The 27,968-nt window shown below is 35.9% G+C and overlaps 1 protein-coding gene across 2 annotated transcripts in view; it reads left to right on the top strand.

Annotated features, from left to right (window-relative positions):
• The window catches only part of LOC108974202 (longitudinals lacking protein, isoforms A/B/D/L), a 230,022-nt gene that overhangs the window by 166,529 nt on the left and 35,525 nt on the right, over positions 1–27,968 (top strand). For both annotated transcript variants that reach the window (XM_018941906.1, XM_018941905.1), the window contains 2 exons: positions 26,197–26,388; positions 26,527–27,903. In XM_018941906.1, the coding sequence (XP_018797451.1) occupies positions 26,197–26,388; positions 26,527–27,903 (1,569 nt within the window). The remainder of the gene's footprint in view (positions 1–26,196; positions 26,389–26,526; positions 27,904–27,968) is intronic.

The raw sequence follows: 27,968 nt of genomic DNA on the forward strand, positions 1-27,968 counted from the left end.
TAATTAGCAAATAAATCCTAATTTTTATTAATATATATTTTTTTTTGCTATATTTTGTGCATATTTCCGCACTTTGCTCTTCACATAATACTTGTAATGTCCTTTTTTACATATTTTGGTCACTCCACCACCTTGCCAGACAGTTACGCTCACCGCTAGAGTCCCCACAGTTACGCATGTCATAAGCGATAAAAGTTTAGCGCAGCAAAAACAACAACAAATTAATGAAATGAAATTAAAAACAATGGACAGCGCAAAAAGGACATTTTGTCCAACAGCTGTAAGTGTGTTGTAGCCGTAAGTGTGTGTCTTGGCGCACAAAAACGGCTGCTTGAAACTTGTGAAGTGTTCAAGTGTCTGAACAAAGCATGTCAGCGCACAAGTTCTGCGTGTCAGCAACGGCGAGTGGAATGAACTACGCAGGACAATGCCGCCATGCAGGTAGTGACACTTGATGGCCAGTTTGAAGTGCCCATAAAAATGCTAAAAATACCGAATTTCGCATTATTTGCCACACAAAAAGTAAAAATATTCAATTGCGTAGTTTTTAATGTGTTATTGTCTTTTTATCATTTTTTTTTTTAAATATTTCTTATTTCAATATATTTTTATGTTTGGCCCTCCATCTGGCTGTGTGGTCAGTTGTCGTTGCGGTCAACGGGCATTTAGTGCGCGTTCACTTTGCTGATGACGGCACTTTATTCCTGCTCAGCGCTACCTCATTTCTAAACGCACATAATTATGCCTTATTATTGTAGTTGTTTTTTTATTGGAAGCGCCTTTTTAACCCCTTCTGCGATACAGATCCTTTTGCGGTTGACCGCTGTGCGGACAAAAACAAGTGTTTCGTGTACAAAACGCAATGCTGCATATGCATCATATGAATAAGAAGTGATTAAAAAATTAAAAAAAAAAAGTAAATAAAAATGTTAAAAAAAAAAAAAAAAAAAATTAATTAAAAATAAAAACAAAAACAAAAAAATTAAAAATTAAATAAAATTAATATAATATAATAAAGAAAAGGCTTTGTCCGCAACATTTGTTCGACAATGAGCGTTAACCTTCTTTTTTTTATTGTTGTTTGTGCTTTTGTTTTCAATTTCGTTTCTCACACTCACTTGCGCCATGCTATCAGCGCCTCTTTGTGTCCGCTGTCATTTACATTTTGTTTTAGTCCTTTTGCCCTTCCCCCAACTGGACAATGGTCAGCGGCGGTCATCCGTTGCGCTCACTTGCTGTTCGTAGTTTCCTCTGACGCATTCTAATAATACTTACGGGACATGCTATTGTAATGCGTCTCGCTTGTTTTGAAGGTCACTTCTAAATTTTAATATATAAAGAGTTATAAGAAAAAAAGTATGAAACAAGAGCTTGCTGTTCATGTTTAAAGCTTTCCCACGCCTTTAAGTAGAAAATGACCACCGGAAGCGCTAATTGTAAAGAAATCGAAAATCAACTAAAATATAGGTATATTTTTTATATATATTCAAGCGTCTAGTCAACTTCCTTACTGCAATACCAACAGTTATTGTGGACAGGCCGGGATTTATTCTCTGAATAAATTAGTTGCCCACATAGTAATCGAAACTGACTCTTTTTTTCGGCAAAATTAATTTATTTTATTCAAAATAGTGCTTTTTGCACGGTCCAACAGCATATCGAACTAGTGTTTTAGCTCTTTGGCCGGTGAGTACGGGGATTGCTTAAAATGTGATTTTGTTCAATTCCATTTCCATGAATTTCAATAATGATTTTGACTGATCTTTGATGAATTCACGTACAGCTTCGCAGGAATTTCCGGTGATCACGGATTTTGATTGGCCCACATGTTCGTCATATATGTACTCACGACCACTTTGAAAACGTTGAAACCACTCATGTACTCTGCTACGGGATGGGCAATCATCGCCATAAACTTGTTTCATCAATTGAAATGTTTCGATAAAAGTGTTACCAATTTTAAAACAAAATTTAATGTTGGCTCTTTGTTCGAAKCTCATTTTCGCACCGATAACACAAACATACTGACACTTAAAATGCAATAACTTCACTTCCAGTCGATGAAATGTCTTGAAATTCTCACTGAACAATCGATGAAGATAGCAAATTGTGACTCACCAGTCGACATATAGATGGCGCCAATAGGAGGCGCTAGTTTCAAAGTGTCCTGTTTACTTTGGAACGCACCTTGTATAACTAAGGTAGTGAAAGGGTTACGAATATAGCGTAACTATTAATTATTACTATCTTTATTGAAAAACGTGCTTAAAAAAAATTCGCAGAAAATTATTTTTATGAAAAAAAATAAAACTGTTTTTATTACAAAAAAAAAAAAAATAAAGCCCGTCTGCATTTTATCTTAAAATGTCGGAAAATACAAATTTCCTTTTCAGCTGTAACTTCAGTAACTTCACAACTTTTGCTCGCTTTGTTGGCCGCGATTAAGAAAGCTGCTGATCTGCTGCTTCGAAGTGCAGCCTATTTCGGGAAGCTAAATCTTCATGCAGATAGCGGTTTAGTAAAATATACCCTGATATTTCAAGAAAAGGCATACTAAGTATTTTAGCAACTAATAAATAATCGAACTTGTTCTTTTTAAGGTTACCACTGTACTACTTAACCTCCATTAAGCTCATCGAACTCGATATTTTTTAATCAGTATATGCACAGTAGCAAAGTATTTCTATCAAGAGTTTAATTGTAAGAGCTTAGTTGTACGACCGGCATTCACATAGTGAGACTTAAATGTTTATCTGATTCTTACCGTCAAAGTTAACCCAAAGCCATGAAGTGAGTATCGGCAGAAAATATTCCCTAAACAAATTTCAATCAGGATTATCTTGCGCTATCCTTGTTCATTTTTTTCTTTTTCAACTTCCCCGAATTAATTTTTTTTTTTTTTTTTGCTAAATTTTAAGCTTAATTTCTCATCTCACCTTTCCAGCACTATGTGAAAAAGAACAACTTTTCGACTGCCCAATATATGGCTGCTTAACAAACAGAAAGATATGAAACGCTTTTTCATTTGATGAGATCTTCACAAAATTTGGCATGGACCTAATCTTCAATGGAATTTTCAGTTTGGACCACTTTAGCACATAGCTACATACAAACGATTTTTATGCGAAAGAAATGTCACAGTCAAATGCATTTTTTGTTTTTGCTAATTCTTCTGATTTGGGATCAAACGAAAAAGAAGAAGAAATGGGGTCTTTAGTGTCTAGCAATGTTAAGGTCAAATAAACGAATTTTGAATTTGTTAGAGAATTTGAGAGTTAGTTTAGATGAAAAAATCAGATTTTTATTAATTTAGATTTTTTTTATACTTTGCACAAAATATTCTAAATATGTACTTTTTGTTATTATTACATTTTATTATTATTAATAATAATTAATTAATAGTTTAGCATAACCTGTTTACGGTTTGTAAAACTTTGCATGGCACTTGGTAATATAATTAATTATTAAGTAGAAAAATTTAAATCACGCAAAAATATTTACCTTAAATTGTAACTTGTGCCTAAATAGTCATAAGCGCCACTTCAAATTTTCCACTTCACTTAGCACGCCAGTTAAGTCAGTTAATACAAGCAGCATCATCAATAACAAAAACATTAACACAAAATCGCACATATAAATAAAAAAACCAACAAAGTTCAATAACCGCGCACCGGCGTCTACACGCACTTTCGCGAAGCCAAAAATAACAAGATTAATATGCATAACGGCGTCTACGCACAGCGCGCGACAAAAATAACGCACACAAAAAAAAAAAAAACACAGTAAACCATAAGCAAGCAGAAACTGCCTTACACATCACAAACTACACATACACTTTTTTACCCAACAGATTAAAAATATCTGAATAAATTAAAACGAAATAAAAGAGTTGTGCTATTGGACCCTCACAGAGAGAGCAAAATTCGTTCAAATTCACGCAAAAAAAATTTATCACAAATTCATTTAGTACAAAAAGCAACAAAAACAAAACAAAAATTGCGTAAACGCACCGCTCCGCTTGGGGGCGTGACTCATACGCCACAACTGACGGCGATCACTGAACTTGTTGCGTACAAAAATAAAGCAAAAGCAACAAAAAATAAATTAAATAAAATACTGTGAACAGCTGTTTGCTATTATTATTTATTTAGTAATTTTGTTGTTGTCTCACGCATATTCACGCACAATCGTACGCATATTTCGCCGCTAGACGGCCTTTAGTTGGCCTCGACCGATTTACCGTTTATAAACGGCACCAGCATTTCGACTTTGAACTTGACTTTAGCTCGCTGCCAATTGGCACCAAATAACCTACATTTTTCATATAGTTCGACATGAATACGAGTGTGTTTGTATATATGTACATATGTACGTACATATATATGAGTATGTTTGCCTAATCGAGAATTTATTTATAGTTACGTTTTGCGGCTTATGTAGGCTGTTGAGCGCGCAAATGAATGAAAATGGTTATTGTTACTATTTTTATTACTTGCCTGTATGCATGTGTATGGTAGGTAGGCGTTGATAAGCTTGTTGGCTGATAATAAAAGCATTTATTTAACGTTATTTGCCTTAGCTGTTATATGTTTCTATATGAATGTGTGTACTAGTTTGAATATATATACAAACACATAAATGTTTAATTAATATTATTTTAATATTTTTATTATTATTTATTTATATATATATATATATATATATATATATATATATTTATATTTACCTATGTAACTATATATATTTTGTTCACATTTTACATACACACCGTTTCTGTTTCATTCGCCGTTTATGTGCCTGTATTGACTGTATATTGTACTGCGTAGGCTTTTTGTCGTTTACACACGGCTGTTACGATAATTACTGCCTCTCTTGTATCTTAAATGACACTATCTTTATAATGAGAAATTTTTATTATACATATACTTGTATGTATGTATACTATTACACATGTGTATGCGTGTTTAGCTACACGTGACATTTTTTCAGTACTCAGTAATAAGTTTGGGAACCTTTTTTTATTGAAAATTCTCAAAAATCGTCTTTTTTGGACTGTCACACTAGGTGCTCCCCTTAAGCATTGCGCAGAATTCCGTTTTCGAATTATTACTAAAGTTTTTGCCTTCTGTGTCAGATATATAATTATATCCAATTATATCCGTTTGCTAATTTACCTAGTTCGGTAATCTTGATTGTTCGAATCGTCAACTTTTTTAGTTTGGCAAATCGAAGTAGACATACATGTATCTGGAATTTCTAAATAAAACACAAAAGTAGTCCCCACCATATGCAAATCACTTATGCCAACGATTTTTTCAGTCCTCGTAACACATTTCATAAGAACTTTTTGGGATGACCTTCATCTCCTTAATCTAATTTTGTTTTATCTCTTCGATCGACTGAAAACATGTTCCACGGAGTGGCAATTTCAGTTAGAGGAACAACAAAAAAATCACTCGGAGCCAAATCTGATGAACACGGTGATTGATCAATGGATTTATTACGTTTTAGCTCGATGCGATGATACATTATCATGTTTAAAATAAATGAATTGTTCTTGCACAATTCCTTTTCAACGGATGTTCTGATGCAAACGCCTCAATACGAAAAAACTGAACTCCTTATTGGACGTCAGCCCCTCTGGAACAATTCTTGATGTTCCAAACCTCGAATATCATAAAAACAATGAGTATCAACCTGATTTTTGAGCGACTTTAGATTTGTTTTTGCCTTCGGCACGTTTTTTCCTTTCATTCTAATGATTGTTGACTAGTTTGCATATCAAACTCATGAGCCTATATCTCATCGGGCTCTTCATGAATGTGGGATCGGAATTCGCAAGATCAAGCATGTTCAAAGAGATCTACTAACGGTATTATTTTTGAAAAAAAAAATCACCTTTATCGGGACAAGTGAAGCAAGAACACATTTCACACCCAAAATATTCACCAAAGTCTTTCGAACGAACGCGCGAGAAATCAAGCTCTCTTGCCATCCCTTTAACACTTGCCTAACCATTTTCAAGCACCATACTTGTACTTTTTTAATAAAAAATTTTAAAAATCGGAACGCTCTACTAAGTAGGACCGACTTAAGCAGCTGCAGTAAGCATATTTGGTTGACAGATCGAGCTTATATTTGGCGAAGTACTCAAGAATAATCCTACAAACATAGCAAAACATATTTTTTGAAATATCATTTACTCGGCGCTTTTTTGCCACAATGCATATTGGGTTTTAAATAGGTCATATATATTTTTTTTATATTTCGAGAGTATATACATACATGCAATTAAAGCTAAAATATTAAGTAGAACATGAGTACAGCGTTCTGAAAACCCCCGCCTCGAAAAAATGGGCTCACCTGATTGACTTATCTGAAAGGAAAAACTTAGCGGCATTGTAAGCTGTTAGTCTAAATACATAGATACATAAATACATAGATACCAAAAATTAGACTTTTAGTAGACATTTGAATAAAATTTGCGAATTTTGCATATTTTTGTGTTTTGTTTTTTACTTTTCTTAAAAAATCTAAATTTTAGGTATTTTTGGTTGATAATAAGATAGAACTAAAATTTCAAAGCGTCTTTGAGCATATACACATTTATATTTATTTATTTTTCACTCAAATACAAAATATCCAAATTATGATTACATTTTCTTATTTTATTTCCTATATAACTTTTCTCGGCATTACCTAATTATTTAAGCAAACCAGACGAATAAGTAATCGTAAAGTAACAAACTTACTTCCGTCTCTAAACATTGTTTGTTGCCAACCGGCGTATGAGCTCTCCGCATACACATTTTTCTAATCGGCAAACCTTTCTGCTTCAAACTGAAAATGAATAGTTACATAAATAATAATTAATGAAGCATTGCCAAGCATGCAAATATATACCATAAGTACGTTAAATATACATATTATATACACATATGTATGTACATACATATTGCTGTATCCATATGTTTATAGACTTGTGTATCCGTACACATATCTGCACCGCCTCGAGGCATTTAACCACACTCGTTTACTGCCGACCAGTCGCAGCGTCTACACACTTCAAGGCCACTAGTAGCACACATACATGCATACAGCGATCATATGTTGCTGCCAGGCGTCCGCTGTGCATGTGTCAGGCGTTCACGATCAGCAGCATTACATGAGCAGCTTAATGATAATTTCGATTTTTTTTCTCAACACTTCTTCTTCTTCTTTCCAACGCTTATTCACTGCAAGTTCTTTAATATGCTAATTCTATTAATTTTTTTTTTTTTTTTTTGTTTGTTTTGTTTTACAAATATGTATGTATTTTATTTCATGTTTGTTAGATCGTTTAGCACTTCTCACTTGGTTTACTAACGTCAATATAATTTGGTTTTTCCTCCGAGTTTTATTTGCATTTTGCTTCGAGGGGCTGAGCAGTTTGATTGCCGTGTTTTTGTTTTTAACGCTACCGATTGCATTTTAATGTTCAGTCTCAAAATAGTCGACAAGTTGTCTCGCTCAGTGCATACTAATATTTGCTTGCATACTAAAAAAACGACAACGAAGGTAATAAAAATAAATTAATGTGCGAATTTTGGCGCAAGCTAAACATTTTTTTAAGAGTAAAAATATAAATTTGCATATGTATGTATGTATATTGCACCTCAAGCAGTTTGTTGTTGCCAATATTGCCACTTAACCATTCTAGACACGTTATAGCTTTATAGATCAGAGTTGAACATTTCACTACTTCGTTAGTGAGTGATTTTCATCATTTGGGTGAGATCGAATGAAAGACTTTGTAACGGTAAAGGCGAGTTTAAAATCATACTAAAAACATTTTTTAACTGTTTTTTTTATAAAGGCGTTCCCCAAGTTTTTTTTTTCTTTTAAATTACGTTTTAATGAAGATAATTAAAAATACATAGTATACATCAATTTGATATAGTATGTACGATTGATTGTTTTAAGTATTCTCAGCCAAGCGTTTCAAAACTGGAATATGTTTCTTTCAGCAACAATTGGGCATAACAACAACAACTTGACCAAAAAATAACGCAACATACAGAAATCGCAATACATCGCCGTTAATGCGCTCATCGCTCACCACTCGGCGTTTTCCGCTCACACCAAAGCTAAACAGGAACAAAGCAGCCAGTTTTTTCTTAATGAACGGCAAAGTTTTGAACAAAAAATAACAAATTTCCGATGAGATAATTACTTTACATACATACTGATATGTGTTCAGATTTTTTTGACATTTAAGAAACTCAAGTTTATCATGTTGCCACTTTCAGCTTCTTTTTCAGCACTTTCTGTTTTTGATTATTTTTGGGAATATCTATTTATTTTGCTAAACTTATTAATTACTAAAATTATTTAAAATTTGGATGACTAGCCGAGAGATCCAATTTTTAACCTTTTTTGGCAGCAATGTTCCCATAGTCGCGCAATCTTGAACTACGTCCACACGTGATATAATGAGCTCACCCAAAAGTTTCATTCAATGATTTGATTGTCTCCATAACATGTATCGTCGTCTTGTTGGAGCAAAAGGTAGTCCAGATCAATAACCTCCCACATTGGCACGAAAAAGTCATTAACCATGGCTCTATAGCATTTCTCATTGACTGAAACATTATCACCGACTTCATTTTTGAAAATAAGCGCATAAAGCAAACCGAACTGTAATATTTTGAGGAGGCAACGGCATCTGAACATTGACTTATGGATTATCTTCATTTAAATGGGAGAATTTTGATTATTAACGTACCCATTCAACCGAAAGTGAGTTTTCATCGCAAAATCTTCGTGTGAAAATCAAAATCGGTGGCCATCTCGTTTTGGGTTCATTCACCGAACGTGTGACAGGCTTAATGCTTGTTCAGCTTGCATTCTAGAATTTTTTGAATTTTGTATGCCCGCAAACAAAGGTCCACTCACAGATGTCGTATGGCTTCGTTCGTGTCTTCTTCAATACCCTGCACTACAGAACTTTTACTATAGTAAATGTGTTGGCAAGCGGCAATTAATGCTATCTATAGCGTCAGTACTAAGTCTCATTGCTTTGGGTTATGCAAGCAGGCAATAAGTAAACTTCAATAGGTAGCTCGGTTAAAATCTTTTGGGTACACGGTGATATAAGAACACACTTCCAGGGAATGGGAAAAGTAAACACGGCGGCATGCAGATCATGCGCGGAGTATAGTGAGACCCACATGGAGAAACGCAATATGAACGTTATTATTAGAAATTTCCGAAACTTGTAATCACAGAGTGGTTAAGATGTGCCAGATGTACTGCTCGACGTTCATGACAACCGAATGCGCGAACTGAACCATTATTTTCGTAATTAATTTGCACGATTTTCCAACGCTGTACCGGAATGAGTCTCAGCTGTCAAAAAAACCAACTCCAAAAAAGCAAGTCCTCAATTTTTCAAATGCATAATTTTCTATATATCAACTTATATACATACATATAAAATATACTTTTTTAGTATTAATTATGCGTCTCAGTTGAGCGCCCTCAACGATGTCAGCGTTCTCATTCAAGCGAAACCAGCCCCACAATGCTGAGCAGTACGAGCATATTCGCATAGGAGATCACTCAGTGCCGATCGACGGCGTGAGGGGTTAGCGCTGGAAGCTTAAATGTGGCATTACGCAGTGGCCTAGTAGGCTATATGGCGTATATGCGCTTAAAATAGCTATAATCAAACAGATGTGTATGTACAATATGTATCTAGAAATTTTTTTATCTACTCTAAGCGTGTACCATACATACATAGCTCTGTGCGCGTAGTTCACACCCCTCAACGTGCTCGTTCTAACCGTGCATATTGCGTTTCGCCATGCGAGTCGCATTTCCCGTTCGGTTTTTTTTTTTTTTGTTTGCTTTTTTCTACCAGTCAATCAGCCATAAGCATGCTTATGTATACAAATAATTGTTTTTACAGGCGCTTTGACGTTTGGTTGCGTCTCGTTTCGCTGTGACTTTTATATTTATCGTCTAGTTGCGAATATCAAGGTCAAAGCTTCGTTTGTATGCACAAACACACCACCACACTTAGTACACATATATGTACATACATATGCATATGTGCATGAATGTATGTGTATATGGCTTCAAACACTGACATTGTTTGTTAGCGAGCGATTTTTATTATTAGACTCAGCGTGTACGCGTCGTCCGTTTGCTAGCCACCGCTTCTAGCTGGTCCGCATATCTACCATATACATATATACATATGTATTTCTTCTTATTCTCATACATAGCTAGAAGCATATATAATAATATTTTCTAACAATTTATGTATCTCTAGTTTCTTGCGCTTTATTCTTCCTACATTCGCTGCGAATACAGAACTGAAACAAGTTTGCGGCGATTGCTAAATGACAACAATTTGTTTTTTAATGACTTTCGATATTTTATGATGTATTTGAAAAATTCAAACACAAAAAAAAAACAAGTAAACACGTGTTGGTGGGCATTAAACGTTAGACATGACTAGCTTTATTCTCAAGCAGGCAATTTGCAGAAAAAACTCCAAAGAAGTTTTCTTTTAATCTAAAGAAGTGCTTAAGATCTAGTTTATTTTTACAGATCTCTCCAAAAGGCAATTATTTTTCTTATACTGACCAGTACCGAAGTAGTTCAACAAAAGCCATTCCTTTTCGTCTTAAACTTTTTAAGCCTGACAAGTTATCTTGACAATCCTCTTAGCTGGAGTTGCTATAAGAAACTTTCTGAAAAGACTTATATCGACTATTGCTCGATCAAATTATCTCCAATCAGCATTTGCAGACACATATGAACATATGTACATACTAATACTTGTAACTATCTTGGAACGTGGCTAATTACCAAGGGAAAGAAACGAAAAAAGAATATCTTCATATATTGATTTTATGATATAAACCTTTCCTTAGTTCGTTATTATGTTGTGCAATTTTTGAAAAGCATTTTGGCGATGAAGTTATCAGTGTCAAGTTCTTCTTATTCTTCTTCATCAAATGTTATCATCGTTCATGCTTCTGCATCATATAAAAGGACGAGTTGATGAGTGGTTTCATCCGAGGCTGTTTTGTTCTTTTCATTGGTGGTGGCGGGCTCCAAACCCAGCGCACAACAATAAGGGATGTTTTGCCTTTTCACTTTAGCTCGGCTTCAAACGGTTATTTTTTTGTCTACTCAGGTTGTACTTGTTTTGAAACCGGAAGTCATAAGAATCGTTTTCAAGGGATTTGCGCTCAAAGAACTTTCCTCAATTTCGTGAACTTCCACACACGACTCCATCCTCCGAGTGTCAAGTTTTATAATAAAATACACAAAACAAAGGTAGCCTAATGCTATAATATTCACTACAACTAGGGTTAAGAGCTCAGAAAATAACTCCTTATTAACTATCACCACAAGAAAAGTATCAAAAAGTGAGAGAGAAAAGTAAAAATAATCCGTTATTAGTATAAGATAACCTGGTTAATTTCAAACGATTTTTCAGTTTCAAATATTTTTATTTGAAAGTGTTCAGTATAATTAAAAGTGAACTTTAGTAAACCCACAGACAAATAAACGTTAAATATTAATTTTTTTTTATATGGCAATATTGGTTCTTATAACAAACTCTTTGAGTTTCAAATGTTCAAATTTCTCAATCGAAGCATTAAGTATAACTTAAAGTGAACTTTACTTAACCAACAGATAAATAATTTCTTAGATATTAATAAGTATAACAAGCACATTATGTTTCAAATGTTCAAAATCAGTAATCGAAAAGTTAAGTCTAATTTAAAGTGAACTTTAGTAAACCGACAGATTAGCAAACCAACCGTTAAATAATTTCATAAATGTTAACAAATTTTAATATAATAATAATTATTCTTATAGCAAACTCTTTGAATTTCAAGTGTATAAGTTTCTCAACAACTCAAAGAATTTAGTATAATTTAAAGTGCACTTTAGTAAGATTAATAAACCGTCTGTTAAATAATTTCTTAGCTATTAATGTATTTGAATATTAAAATAATTATTCATATGGCAAACACTTTGAGTTTCAAATGTGAAAATTTTCTAACGAAAGAGTAAAATACAACTTAAAGTGATGATTAGTAAACCCGCAGATTGACAAGTTCTGAAATATTTCATCGTTAAAACTGTTACTTTTAATACAAAAGATAGATAGCTGTGCAAACAATAACCAAAAACCGATTAGTAAGATTATTATTGAAGTACCTTGAGAAAGGCTTGAGAAAGTGTTGAGAATGTATATCATTGATTACCTCTAACTTGTTTCGAGTTATTATTGCGTTTTAGCATAAATGTAAATGAATACAAACCCGAAAATAGACACATTATATTACTTAGAAAATAAGAAATATAAAACTTGAAATGGTTGCAAGAAAGCCTACAAATTAATATTTTCCCTTCTGAGACATAAACCGAAATAATTTATTATTTATTTGCCAAAAGTTTATTTTTTTTTTTCTAAAGCAACTCTAACCTTCAACGCCACCCTGTTAGACTAGAATTGTATACTACAAGCATCGCCTACCATTCTCACTTCTGCCACACAATCTAATCTGCGCAGATTTGCAAGTCGCAAAAGACAAAACAAAATAAAGTTTTCCATATCACCGCTGGTTATACAGTTTCAATTCCGCGTATCTGCCGCAAATATGCAAACTATACTGACTTCCTAACCCGCAAAAACAACAACAACCGCACAAAGTCATGCGTCATACCTGCAGCCGGTAGATGGAGCCATGTGCCACACGCATGCGCCAAGCTTACGTCCGATACCTGTTGGCTACAAAAAAAAAATACTAAATATTAAATGCTATTCAGTTTCGGTTTTTTGACTTTACTATGCACTGCGCATGCGTTCTTCTGGGCCATGCAGAAGTCTTGATAGAATTGTAAGATTTAAATTTGATAGCGGCAAAAGCGGCGCCAGTGCAACGAGAGTACAATGCTACGCGCGCCTGCCACCAGTCGAGCGCAATAGATAAAAATCCAAAACAACAATAACAACAAAATGTATTTATAATATGCATATATGAGCGATTTTCCGTTGTGATGATCAAACGCTGACTGTGCCTCGCCTGCCGTCGCGCTGTCGCTGCGGCGCGTCTTCAGCGGCTTTGCAATTACAATGCAACCCTGAGGGTGGCGGCTGCAGCTGCGCGCAATGGGCGAACTTTAGTGTTTTCTCCACTCGCCTTGCATTGCCGATTTCGCTATTACATACAAACATACATATGTATGTACATATATATTTTTACTATTTCAAGGTGGATCCGCTGCTTAAGCCGTTCGGCTGTGGCGCATAGCAATTTTAGGGTGTGACTTTGAAAAGAGTGCGGGTAGTAGCGAAGAGGAGTTTGAGTTTGAGAAAACAAAATAATAATAGGCTGCCTTAAAACAAAGGACAGTAGGCGTTTGTGGACATTGCGAACTTTTTCAGACATTTTCTTCCACTCCCTCTCACCTCCTCTCCGGCGCTTTTATGCCTTTTTATGGGCAATTTTTCGTAAGAAAAGGTAACATTTCTATTAACCAACATTTTGGGTGGGTTGATGCGCCAGCTGTTACGCTGGCTTGTGTAGTTGTTGTGTGGTTGCGCATGTGGCCGTTATTGTGACCACCAGCCATATGCAAATTATCGTAATTTGGACGGGTGTGCGCACATGGCCGAATGCCTAGCCGAAACTGACGCACACACGTAGATATAGTATGTATGTATGTATTGTATGTATATAAATTGAAAAACTTAAAAATAAATAATTTTCAGTGTTAGCTGGCGGCATATCGGACTTTTCCTTGCATTTATGTCTTAATATGATTTAAGCTTTATTGCCTCAGCAGCTTTCAGCTGATTTTTTTAGACAATATAGACACATAAACTTTTTATTCCTTTCCAACATATGCTCGTGCCTTTGTTGCAAGTATTCTGTGCAGCAAAGCAAATTGTTATATGCAAATTGTTTATTGTTTTCTTTTTTTGCTTACATAATGTTTACAAATTAATATTATTGGCGTATAATTTTTGTAGCAAATAATCCACAAATTGCTATGCAATTTATGGCTATTGCGGATTGATTGCGGTGGACTTGTAGGCGCGCGCACACACATTCGAAAAGCGCCAATATTTATGGGCTATGAATATGCATAAATTGTATTTTTAGCGCAGGTGTGGCATAATGCTTGTATTTTAGATAATTTAAGTCAAATTTGTGAAATTTTTTTTTTTTTTTGTTTGTTATCAACAAAATTTAAATTTGCCTTATTATTCAACACGAATTCAATTCGCAGTTCATTAACTGTATTGTTGCTTTTAAAGGCAAACTAAAGTTGCACAAACTACACTACACATATGCTAACTAAAATATTTTTTTGTAAGCATGTGTCAGCAAAATATTAACTCTGACAATTTTAAAAATTGGAATCCCGAAAATTTTTTTCGAGCTCCCAAGTGTAGTCCGGAATTTTTTAATTTATCAAAATTAATTTCAATAAATATGTTAAATGTTCAATTTAATTGTTCAAACGTCAAATAATAATTTCAATCCCGAAAATTTATTTCGGGATCCCGAGTTCAGTCCAGAAATTTAAATTATATATTTTGCTTTTATTAATTAATTTATTTCGTATATCAGTTACGTTATTAAATTTAAAAAATTAATGACATTTGAGCACATTGAAATTTAATCTCGGGATCCCGGGTTTAATTTCGAATTTTCTAATTTATAAAACATTATTTCACTAGAGGTATTAAATATTCAATTTAATTGCCTAAATATCATTGGAATTTTAATTTCGGGATCCCGAAATCAATCCCGAGATTTCACATTTAGTTATTTTAAAGAACGGTAAAAAACTTCTCTGCTACTATTTTGTGTATTAAATTTTTTTTTTTGTTGTATTCGTAATATGAATATCGGTACAATTCTTTCGGGAAGCAAATCTATAAATCTGTAGAGAGACTTTAAGTCTTTCCATGGATTGAACCAATTCTATAAGCTTACAAAAATTATTTATGAATTTTCATATATATAACGGGATTCTGAAATATCATTTAGCGCACTTTATTCTAAAAATTAGCGTACGATCCCGAAATTTCTAAAAATATTTTTCGGGATCCCGAATTTTTTTAGGAGTTCGAAATATTAATATCGGTATTATAAATTTTCATATAAATATATAGAATTTTACTGTAATAAGCATCGTACGATCCCATAAATTTCAATATTATTTATAGTGATCCCGAAAACTTGTGTACACATCTTTTCAAAGACATTGCATTTAACTAATCTTAGCAAAATTCCAGATTATAAGTCATTGCAAACTAACGATGTTGCTATCACGCTCCCTACGCCCTATATCACTCTGCGCTCGTAAATAGATAATTCCCTTCACGTGATATTCGAGTGCAGTGCAATTACACCGTTAGATCAAAAAATCGTGGCCACATTTCTAACCTGACGGAAGAAACACGCAGCGTTGCCGCTGTACAACAAAGCGCATAGACACACTCACACACATATATACACACACAAACATACATATACACACATACTTACATACTAGTAGTTACTAAAAATTTTCTGCAAAAGCGACAATAAATGCTAAAATACATACACAAAGCAACTATACGATTCAAAAAGCAATAACAAAAATAAAATAACAAACTGTTGGCAGTCAACTGGCAACGCAACGCAACAATGCGCTGTCACTTCGACGGCGCTGCTCGAAATTCCCATGATGATAATAATGAATTGATGAGGCTGTGACCAACAACAACAGCAAAGAAGGGAGCAACAGACAATAGAATGCCACAGTCACTCAATCGAACCGAAACTGAGTGACCGCCTGCCCGCCGCACATTGCTTGCAACACGCCGCGTTGTCGTGAGCGGCACAAAAAAGTGGCACGATTTTCGCAGCGGCAGCAACAAAAAATCAAAAACAACAGGCGAAAATATGCGACCAAACACCACGCAGTAACAATTTGAAAACAAAAACAACAACAAATAAAAGTGCGCGTTGCAAGCGTTGTGGAAGAAAGCTAAACATTTTTTCGCTCTTTGTGGAAATGTTAAAAAGCTTCAGCAGGTCCATAAACCAAATGCGAATTATTAACCAAAAAAAGAAAATTATAAGCAGAACAACAACAATAGCAAAAAGTAAGCTCCATCAAACAGCCGAAATAAGCAGCAGTCGCCGTATTTGAAGCCAATTGTAACGCAATTGTGGCACAACAAGCGCTGAAAACGCAAATGTTGCATGCAACAAGCAACTATGCTGCAGCAAATACCATAGAGCAATGCCAATTGCTATTTTTATTTGTTATGCCGTGCATTTTATTGTTGCTGTGTTTGCTTGCCACGTTTGCATTTTTCGTGAACTTGTCACGATCTGCAATAAATTTCACGATGATTGTTGCTTTATTTGCCAAAATGTGCACACACACACGAACACATACACACTTTTGAATTAGTATAGACAAACACTCGCATACATTTTGAGTCCAGTTGCTTGCCACATTACAATTGTAAGAGCGGGTGTAGTAAAATATTTCTGCAAGTTCAAGTAGGTGCATGATTCCTGATAAATTTCGTAGTTTCGTTGCATATTTTAATAAAAAAAAGTGCTGAAATTATCATTACTTGAATTACATATGTACATACATACATACATACAATATACATGATTAAAGCAGTTCTTTAAAGTAAAATTAACTGTAAAGTGTAACAAGTAGGTTTTAAATTGTATGTTGAGTTTTCAGATAATATAAAATAATAAAGATTTTGAATCCCGAAAATTTCGGGACTGATTTCGGTGTCCCGAAATTGTAACAAACCAATTTTCCGATCAAAAAGTAGAATCAATTTTCTTTATTTTTGAATTCAGACTAATTCCGAAAATTTCGGGATTGACTTCGGGATCCTGAAAATGTAACAATTTTCTGATAAAAAAAATTTTTTTAACTACATTTAAATAGTGGCGAAATTAGGTTTGAGATTATTCACTTCGAAACTGTCATAATATTTATTTCTTACACCCTTCAATATACTTACTATTGGGGCGTTCACAACCTGTCTTAAGGCATCGTAGAGTCGTAAAATTTTAAAATTTTACACTTGTTTAAATAAAAATTAGGGTTTTCACATGTCTCTTAAAGTTATAAGTTATAACGATTCAAAAACATAGTATTGAGAATTGTAAATTTAAATTAAAATTTTAGGACTTTACGATTTAAGACAGGTTCTGAATACCCCATATGTATTCCCTGTTATCAAATACATGATACACTTTTAAATAATTTTTTCTAAACTTTGATTTTAATATACATACAATATGTACATGTACAGTTGGCATGGTCAATATACTATTTATGCATATTGTATGGAAATTCATATTTCTATCCACAATTGCTATAGAACTCGTGCATCAGTGTTGTGTTAACACTCTAAAAGTCTAAAAATGTTGTGCTAGCTCTTTTCGCAAGAAATTATAATAATTATATCCATTAAATAACTTAATAATTTCGGTATCCCGAAGGTATTGAGAATTTTTATATCGGAAGAATAGTTTCGGGATCCCGAAACTAGTAACGAAACTAGTATCAAAAAATATTTTTAATTTTTTTTTGGAAGAATTTAAAATAATTAAAAAGTTAAAATAATTATGAAAAAAAATTAACAAGCCCGCAAATTTGAAAATTTAATTACGGCATCCCGAAACTAGTCACGAAAAAAGGCAACAATCCTTTTTATTTGTATTATTTTATTTTTTAAATATTTGTATCATATTTAACTAAGTATTATCGGCGGATTTTTTTTTTTAATATTTTGAATATTAAGTTGAAAATGCGGAAGAATGCTCTTCGAAGCTTCTACCTCAATATTTTCGGGTTTATTAAACTATCCGCTAAATATATAATATCAATATCTTACAGCCAATACATTATTTCAAGAGTGCACTAGTTATGCGACCCGGTCGCAGCTGTTTCTCCCATACACACACACATACACTCATATGAAACGGGGCATGCGCACCAACATAAATACTTGGCCATTCATAATTTCTAATTGCCTTAAACATGAACTTAGTGCAAGATTTATTTTTATTTGCTACCATTTTCACCTCATATCCTGGTCTATAAGTCTACCGAGAGCCATAAACAAAAGACGCAAATAGCCAAGAGTGCCTTACAAATGCCAGAAGATCATACGAAGAGCAGCAAACGTATTGCGTTTGTTGCGCATGCGCGTGTGCGCCTGCGTGTCAAACATATCCCAACGTATTAATACAATATATTTTCTGTTGCCTCATTGATTAGAGCAAAGCGAAATAAAACCAAAGCAACAACAAATCAAATAAATTGCTTCATACGCAATGTTGTGGCAAGTGTGAGCGAGCAACAAGCGTTGCAACAACAATAAATGTGTTCGTGAAATACGCTGGTAGCTGCAACAAACAGGTATCTGTAAAGAATCGCACTCATAAGAATCTTAATTTACTGCGTGGCAAGTGTGGTCGCAGCGCAGCCTCAGCGGCAGCGGCAGCGGCAGCGACAGCTGTTGCAAGTTGCAACTGTACTTGAATTACTTTTATATGCAACCATGTGTGCATGTGACTTTGTTGTGTGCCATCTATCTGCTTGTTTGACGGCGCATGCGCACAGCAACTTTTAATTTGATGACGATTTTATGAGTTGAAATGGAAATTGCAACGCCTCCAGACACGCAATGCCGCATTGAGTTTGTCCGACGATGATGATTCTGAAAAGTGCTGATATGATTGTGTTGCTGTATATGTGTATGTATGCGTACGTGAAAATTGCAATCGATTCTATGAATTGCGCGTGCAGCTGCTGGCACAAACATAAACAATAATTGAGAGGGAGAAAAAGCTATTTCACTACATGCAACGCGTTGCAAAGTATGTGAACATCTATAAATAAAAAAAAGTTACACAATTTTACATAATTTTTTCTTTAACTGAAAAGTATGGTAACGAAATATCCGGGCTAAAACCGGGATCCCGAAATAGAATTGTATTTAAAATCATTTTGTATTATTGCTTTCAAAATCAACTTTTTTTTTCTTAAAAGATTTAATGTAGAAATTTCGGGGTTAAATTCGGGATCCCGAAATAGTCCCGAAACAAAACTTTATTGCTTTCAGGTACATTCTTTCTTTAATTAAACTACTTAATCCCGAAAATTAAAATTAAAATCGGGGTCCCGAAATATGTAGTCCCGAAAAAAAGTATGTTGTTTTCAAAATAAATTTTTTCTTTAATTAAAATATTTAATGCAGAAATCGCAGCTAAAATCGGGATCCCGAAATAGTCCCAAAACAAAATCAATTGTTATCGATATCAGTCTGTATTAAGATATTTTCTCTTTAATTAAATAAATAACTTTGAAATTTTAAAATTAAATTCGGCATCCCGCAATAATTCAAAAATTTTTATTTTTAATTTTTGCATAAATACGTATTTTTTATCAGAAATTTGCTATAAAATACACAAGACATTGAACTTTCTCGTACAAAAGCAGGTAGGGTCCAGTCCCCCTAAGCCTCCGTGCGATTAACACTTAAACTTGATTTTTTTTTGCGTTACGACTTCAGTTGCCAGTGCTCAGTTCCTAATTGAATGGGAGTTGTGGCAGCAACTCTTTAAATTTATGCTTGCCAATTTGCCACAGCGCAGCTTGCCACAACCGATCGCCTGCGCTCGGCTTTATATGCACACACTCCCCGTGGTCATTTGTTTTTCGTGCACGCAACACATTTTTTCACTTTTGGCATTCATTTGCAGGACTAACAACAATAACACACAGCAACTGTCAGCTGCAAGTCTGCCACAACCGCTGCCGCAGCCTTCAGTCACAGCCATTGGCGTTCATTAGCTTTGGGGGCGTCAACGTCTCGTTATTAACAGCGCGATCAATTAAGCGCTGCCATTCGGTCGGTATGCCGTCCAGTTGCGGCAATGATTTGCTAGCCGCCAAATACCAATGCCAACAAATGTTTCTCATCCACAATTCTTAATCGTCGCGCAATCAGGAAATTCGATTTTGCTAATAGTAACGTTAGAAACATAATAACGCCAGGACACCTCCAACCGCCGCATGCGCCTTAACTTATAGTTTGTGTGTTTGTGTGTCTGTGGCTTGCGGGGTCACTCCCACTGGAAAGTGTACATTTCTGGATCGCAACAAATCGCCGCGAGCAATTGGTATGAGGCGTAAACACGAATCAAAATACAAGTACTCTGTAGGCGCTCTGGGGGAGGGGGGCGCTAACGCTGAAGCTGTGACAACTGATCGCAATGAGAGCGTGAATTTAATGCCCGGCGATTGCTGGAGGCATCTTCAAATGCCGTTGCTGGTTGGTTCAACAGTTGGTTGTTGTTATTGTTGCATTTTGCGGTGGGAAGGCGGAAATCGTTGGAAAGATTGGATTTTTAATAAATTGCAGTGCAAACTCGCATTGACAGCCGATCATAAAGCATTGCTGTAAAGAAAATATAGTTTTGTTCGCCTTTTCCACAATTTAATGGATCGCCATAAAGTAATAGGCAAAAGAAATTGTAGTTGATTAACAGTAGATGCGGTAATAAAGTATGGCGGCTAGCGTAGTCGGGTATACTTGCCTTGCAATGTGAAAAGAAATTTATAGTGCTCAATAGATCGAAATTATATAGTACATTAAGTTATAATATTTTAGTGCCAGAAAACTCTCCAAATATAAGTATTTTTCATCCATTTCCATTTTTTACCAAAATAACTCAATAATTTATGTTTAAATGATCAACAGCGGATTTTCAAAATATACTATAAATGTTCTTCAATACTTACATAAGAGTACTGAGAACTCGTAGTTATCATCGAAAGTAATTATTTGTGGAATTACTTGATTTTGTTGCATCGAAATTGGGCACAATAGATCTAACATCGCGTTGACATCTTCATCTATTTATCTTACACTCGAACTGGTATCCAAATTTCTTGTTGTTTGATACTACCTCGTAGCACTCGGTCCGGATTGGATCGATTTTTGCTTTTTACTGGGCCCTTTGTATTAAAATATTAAAAGTATAAACCTATTGGGAATTGCACTAATTATTCGCTAAAGAGAAAAATGTTTTCCCCTACATATTTGATTCTCTCATCTGGCTTAAAACTTTCCAGACCAATCACGTTCAGTGTAAATCCCAAATAAGTAGAAAAGTTAGACTGTAAACCCAAAAAAAAAGGAATTTGGGAGTAAGTATATTAAATAGTTCTTTTCTTTAACCTGACAATTTTAGATATAATTCATGAATTTTTTTGTAATTTAATATGAGAAATGAATGATAAGTACTCATATATTTATTGACTGTTCTTTATCTTGACCAACTAAACTTTCTCTCTGAACCATTGTCTTAATAGGATTAGAGAAAACGTTTGAGAACACTTCAGAAATTCAAACGAGCAGAACATTTTAGTTTCAGAGCTGTTAAAAGTACTGAACCTTATTCCAGTTTTAGCTTAAAATGCGACTAAAAAATTTAAATGCAAGACTAAGTAACTTAACATGAGGGCTAACTACATATACCCACTACATGAGTATGCATACCATATAACAAAGGGTTCGTTAAAGAAAAGTTGGCAGTATGGTCGAATTTGTTTCTAGAAAACTAAAAATCTAGATACAGTAACGAATGTGTCTAACATACATAGATACATGTATGTAGTATAGCAAAAAATTCGTTAGACAAAAGCCGACATTATGGTTAATTTAGTTTCTAAAAACTTAGGAATTACTAAAATTATAAAAACTTCGAGGTTACTTAGTTCATTTACAACGACGTTGATTTCTATACTTAATTAGCAGGTTTTACAATTTTTCTTTTATCGCGGAAGTTGACCCTGTCTGTATACATTTACAAAAATTCCGAAATTCGGATTTCGGTATCCCGACATTAGTCACAATTTTTAATAAAGTTGTATACGTTTTTTTTATATATGTATATCTTGAATTGCTAGTTTCTCTTAATATTTGCTCGAATCCCGAAATGTTAACTTCGGGATCCCGATATTGATCCCGAATTTTTCACTCCGACTTTATAAGTTTTTCTATTCATTTCTGAAGTTGACACTATCTGTATACATTTACAAAAATTCCGAAATTCGGATTTCGGTATCCCGACATTAGTCACAATTTTTAATAAATTTGTATGCGTTTTTTATAAATGTATATATTGAATTGCTAGTTTCTGTTAATATTTTCTCGAATCCCGAAATGTTAACTTCGGGATCCCGATATTTATCCCGAAGTTTTCGTTCAAGTTTTATATGTTTTTTTTGTTTAACTCTGAAATTGACACTCTCTGTATACATTTACTAAAATCCCGAAATTCGGTTTTCGGTATCCAGACATTAGGACACATTTTTACTGAATTTTTATATATTTTTATACATGTCTTAAATAAATAGTTTATGTTGAATTTCTTAACAAAAATTTTCACTTAATTAAATAAATACTGAATAAACGAGATATTTATAACTTGAATTAAGCGATTTAATGCAGGCACTCATTTTAGGCAGGCACTTTATTTGGTGCGATATTAATCATGTGGTTCCGTGGGAGATTCTGGAGTTGGAAATAGGTTAGGTTAAGCGGATCGAAGTTCCCAACTCCAGCTTTTGATGATTTTTCCTACTTAAAAAAAAAAAACTTAGCTGCACGGAAAACACTAAAAGGCTTCAAATACTTTTCCGCACTCAAACTCTTCAAAAAGGCTTGAATAAGCATACATATATGAAATTAAGTTGGTATATACAGAAATATTGCAATTCAATGTTTCAATTAACTTATTATTATTTTAACTTTTATTAGTAAATACTTTACATTTTTATTTTACTAATTTTTCTTAAATATGAGCCTACAACTGCTTATTAGACGCATAAATAGCAATAACTGCCAAATAACACCCAAAATAAAAGTATTTGCTGTTGTTATTGTTGCTAGTCGCTGCGCTTAAGAGCCTAATATTCATGTTGAAATATATATAAGAACACTTATTTGCGCCTTTGCTGCAGAAAGCGGCCCACCTTGGCGGCAACACAGAGAATTAATTTCCTCGGGCGTCGACACTTCTTTTTCCACCAAATTTATTTCCCCCACACACCATTGCAGCGCGTTGGTGAAAACTAAGGAGTGTTACCACTAAAATATTCGATGATATTTTATGATATGCGAAATTTAATGGCAAAATAAAAATGAAGAAAAAACGAAGTTTGAAAAAAAGCAGCAACAACACTGAAAAACATAAATTCGCTGTGTAGTAAGCGCGTTGCCAACAACTTGTGGACAGTTATAGTGCAACACGTGCAATGTATAGCAGCGGACTTGGAAAAGTTGTTGCCGCCTGTGGCCGTGGAGGCAGTGGTGAAGGCGTTAACAGCATGCCGCGCATGCGCACAAACGAACAATGCTAGCAAGTTTGCGGAGAACGAGTTTGCTTTGCTTTTGAGCAAAAACGAAAAAAAAAAGAAAAGTATTTTCTAAATAATTATTAATGCATGACAAGAACAGTGCTCTAGCTGTTTTCTATGCTTGCACAGTATTTTTGCTTTTATTTTAGAAATAAATCGCTTTTGGTCATTTGGGGATTTTCACGCAGTCCAGAATCTTTGCATGCACTTTTTTTTTCTTTTTTTTTTTGTATTTGCCACATGCTACTTCTATGCATTGCGTTGATTTTTATGTGCGCATGCGCAAAGCCTTCACGCAAATTAAAAGCGCGTCACAGTCACACAATCGCAAACGAAAGCACAAAGGCGCGCTTGGACAGTAACCAGCTGCGCCAGCACAACAAACAGTTTCAACGCCTTGGGGTAGGCAATGATATGCGATGCATATTTCGTGCACACTTGCGGGCCAAAAAATGAATGCAACTCTAGCGACGGCACACACACTCGCACGCGCAGCGCTAACTAACTGCCGCGCGCCGTAACTCTTGTGGCAGTGCGTATGCTGGCGTTGCGTTGCTCCTTTCCGCGGTGCTTTTTCACTTCAACGTCCATATATTGCGTTGGTGCAACATACACTTTGCCGTAGTTGTTGTTGTTGTTTGGGCATTTTGCGCAGGCGCTAACGATTTGTTGAGGTTGTAAATAATGGAAATTGTTGCATGCGGCGGGAAATTGAAAAAAAATTGAGCACAAAAATAACAACAAAAACTATATAAATTTAAAAACAGCAACAGCGCTGTTGAGGGTAATATTTGAACGCAATGGCTATGGCAATAACAATAACAACAATAACAATTGTCCAAATTGTTATGCGCTTTATGAAATTTATATGCACATATTTACTAATGCATCGCCGTACACGTGTGTGTGTGTGTGGGTGTCCACTTATATTTACTTGCCGCCATATATTTGGCCTCGACTGTTAGTCGTGTGCGACCACTGCGCACACATTAGGGAAATTTCAATTACTCCAAAAGTGCGTCCCGCAGCGTCGCAGCCGGTTGGGTGGACCCTGCCACTGCAAGCTGGACGGACCGAAAGTGGGCCAATCGCATTTGTGTTTGCGTTATTTATGTGATTGCATGGTGGTGCGCTTGTTCGCAAAATATTTTTCCTTAATTCTTATTGCTTGCTCAATTTTATTTTTGTTTCTATCAGCAATCTTCTGTTTGGCACCAGTGTGATGAGCTATCAATGTGGCGTGATATTTTGTATTTAAGTAACAAATTCAATTAAGTGAATGTTGAGAATTTATTTAGCGGTTAAAACTAATTTTTCCAGGTTTATATATAAAATAGTTCAATAAAGGTACATATATACTTTTTTGTGTGATGACCACAAGCTGTTAAGCTTCTAAAACTTTCTTCTACTTTTCTTATTGATGTAGATAATGCTAATGTCGTTATAGCCAAGTTTCCAACAGCGCACCAATCGTTCTTCCTTTTCGCTGCTTGGCTTGATTCCAAGAGATTCCAAGCGAAGTCAGGTCCTTCTCCATCTGGTATTTCCAACGAAGTGGAGCTCTTTCCCTTCCTTTTGGAGGCGGCTACTGCCGCTGTTCGTACATCTCATGTCGTACATCTCATCGTTCTATCGAATGCGATATTCGCCGTGGCCAATGCGCAAAAGCATCTTCCGCAGAACATTTCTCTTGAAAGCTCTTAACGTCAGTGGTTGTCATCCATTCTTCTGCTCTATAAAGCAGGACGGGAATAATGAGTGACTTATAGAGTTCAGTAATAACACTCTGTAAAAGACCCATTTTGGGCAAGAACACTTTCGCAAGTGCCTAAAGCGGCAGAAGATGTATAGCCTTTACACCGTGGAGCAAGTATTTAGCTGAGATCCTGGGATCAGCATTATATTACTATCACTTAGATGGGGTAAAAGAAATAAGCGATTACCTATCTATCGAATAATTATAGGTTTCCTTGAGTTGGCAGTGATCTCTTTTGCACATATTCCGTTTCTATTAATTTATGAATATGACATATTTTATTTTTTCTATTTTGTCATTAAATATGTCATAGTGGAAACCACACATGACATGAACCCAACTTTTCTATTTCGATTTAACGTATTATATGTCAAGGTGGAAAAATCTCAGAAGATAAGCTTTTTCCGTAGCATACGGTTATATATTAAAGTGTTATTTAACAAAATGACAATGTTTGACATAAAAATGTCAGTAAAAGTTGTTATTTCAAGTAAGCCAATTGGCTTTTCTATATTAAGTTAAATAAAAATAATATCAACTGTAGATATAATTATAATATATATTATATTTTATATAATATATAATATATAATATATAATATATATACATGACACATACTGGCATTTAGAGGTCAAAAATTTAACAGTTTGACATTTGACAGACCACTTATATCATGGACGTGAGAACTAAGGTGTAGAAATGTCAGTGCTTGTCAGCTTTCTGCCTTCAAAATGTAGTGTGTAAATACTTTTGAAAACTTATGTAAAAAAATACCGAAAAAACTAATTATAATATAAATCGGATCTCAGTGGCGCTCAAACTTTTTTTAGTTACTAAATTTATTATTTTATAGTAGAAGAAAGGCAGAAAAATTATTTTCAACTCCATATTGGCTTTTAATCATTAAACATAGGTATATCAACTAATGGTTCCTCTTTTTTATTTTCTCTTTGCAGGTGGTCCTCTCGGCCTGTTCTTCGTATTTCCAGAGCCTTTTTCTGGACCACCCCGAAAAACACCCAATTGTGATATTGAAGGACGTGCGCTTAGCCGAACTGAAAACATTAGTCGAATTCATGTACAAGGGCGAAGTTAACGTGCAATATTGTCAGTTGTCGGCTTTGCTCAAAACGGCCGAGTCGTTGAAAGTAAGTCAAATCTTAAAATGTATAAAAAACGAGTTTACTTTCTTTTTAAAAAAGACCGAGATAAAGTCCTTTTTTCACTTATATTAACTTCTCTCTCTCTCTCCCTCTCTCTGTTTACTTCACACTCATAACACTTAGGTTAAGGGCTTAGCAGAGATGACCAATCAGAATACAACTCTCAGAGAGCCAGAACGTGAACCGGATCGCCTGAGACCGCATTCGCAACCTATTAAAAGCACTTGTGACAGTCCCGTCGATACAGCGCTATCGAGCGGGTCCAATACATCGTTAGCAGCCACCTCAGCCGCAAACTTAGCCACATCAGCCGCTTCATCGCCAACCGCCGCAACCGGCACAGCCTCAACAAACGTCACCGCGAACGCAACAACAGCGCCAGCTACTACGACGCCAGTCAGCACAACAGCGGCTGCCGTTGTGGCTGCAGCTGCCGCAGCCGTTGTCGCAGTCACTCAGCAACAACAACAACAGCAAGCTGCCACAGCGTCTGCCTCCACATCAACGACGTCCACGTCTAGCACAAGCGCCGGCAGCAGCGCCGGTTCCGCCACCACGGCGTCTACAGCGCAAAAACGTGACGCTAGCGGTGAACGCGGCGGTGGCGGCGGTAGTCCGTCGTCATCAGCGCCACCCACAAAGCGTCAACAAATGTCACCGGAACGCGACTCCTCACCGCTGCCGCTTGATCTCTACCAGGGGCGCAGTGCCGCCGAAGCCGCAACACTTGGCCAGGATGGTGGTGGTGGTGTGCGTGCCACGAGCGAAGAATGCGATGCGACGACGCATGCCATTAGCAAAAATAACAACAATAGTAGCAGCAATAAGAATACGACGAGCAGCGGCGGTGGTGGTGGCATTGCCAGTGGGATGAACACGCAGACGGCGCATCACAATAACGGTAATGCGGACAACAAACCGTCGCGGCGACGCGATGACTCGGACGATGAAGACGATGACGACGAGCCGCATCACGGCATTACCGCGCTCGATTCGCCGCCGGCACGACCCGGCTCCTGCAGTGTACTGGATGTGGTGGAGAAAATCGAGGAACCCGACAGTTACGACGAAGAAATGGATCTAGATGATGATGTGGAGGACAATAGCTCAAACGATGCTATGGGTTTGAATATGAAAATCGGTGCAGCCATTAGCCACACAGCGGCTGCGCTGGCTTTACCCTCACCGCTGGGTGGTGGCAGTGGCGGCGGTGGCGGAGATCCAGAGTCGGCGCGCTCAACACCCGCTGCTGCAACCAGCTCAACATCGTGCGGCGGTCTCATACTCGCCTCGGATCTCACACACCAGCAGCAGCGTGCGACCTCGCGCAGTCCACGCGATGTAGCGAGCATTGAGCGACCCGGCAGCAGTGGCGTTTGCGGCTTGGCCTCCACCTCGGCGGGCATGAGTCCTAGCTCGTCGGCGGCAGCAGCTGCCGCAGCGGGCAATGAAACGTTGGCGGGCACCTCCGGTCTGGGACCAGTGCAGTCCGTGCCGCTGGTGAGTTTTGTGTGGAAATTTGTTTGTCTGATGTCGTATTTATTCCCCTACTTTTCTTTGCATGC

Source organism: Bactrocera latifrons, unplaced genomic scaffold (genome assembly GCF_001853355.1).
Source record: "Bactrocera latifrons isolate USDA-ARS-PBARC rearing strain unplaced genomic scaffold, ASM185335v1 scaffold_54, whole genome shotgun sequence".
NCBI classification, from domain to species: Eukaryota; Metazoa; Arthropoda; class Insecta; order Diptera; family Tephritidae; genus Bactrocera; species Bactrocera latifrons.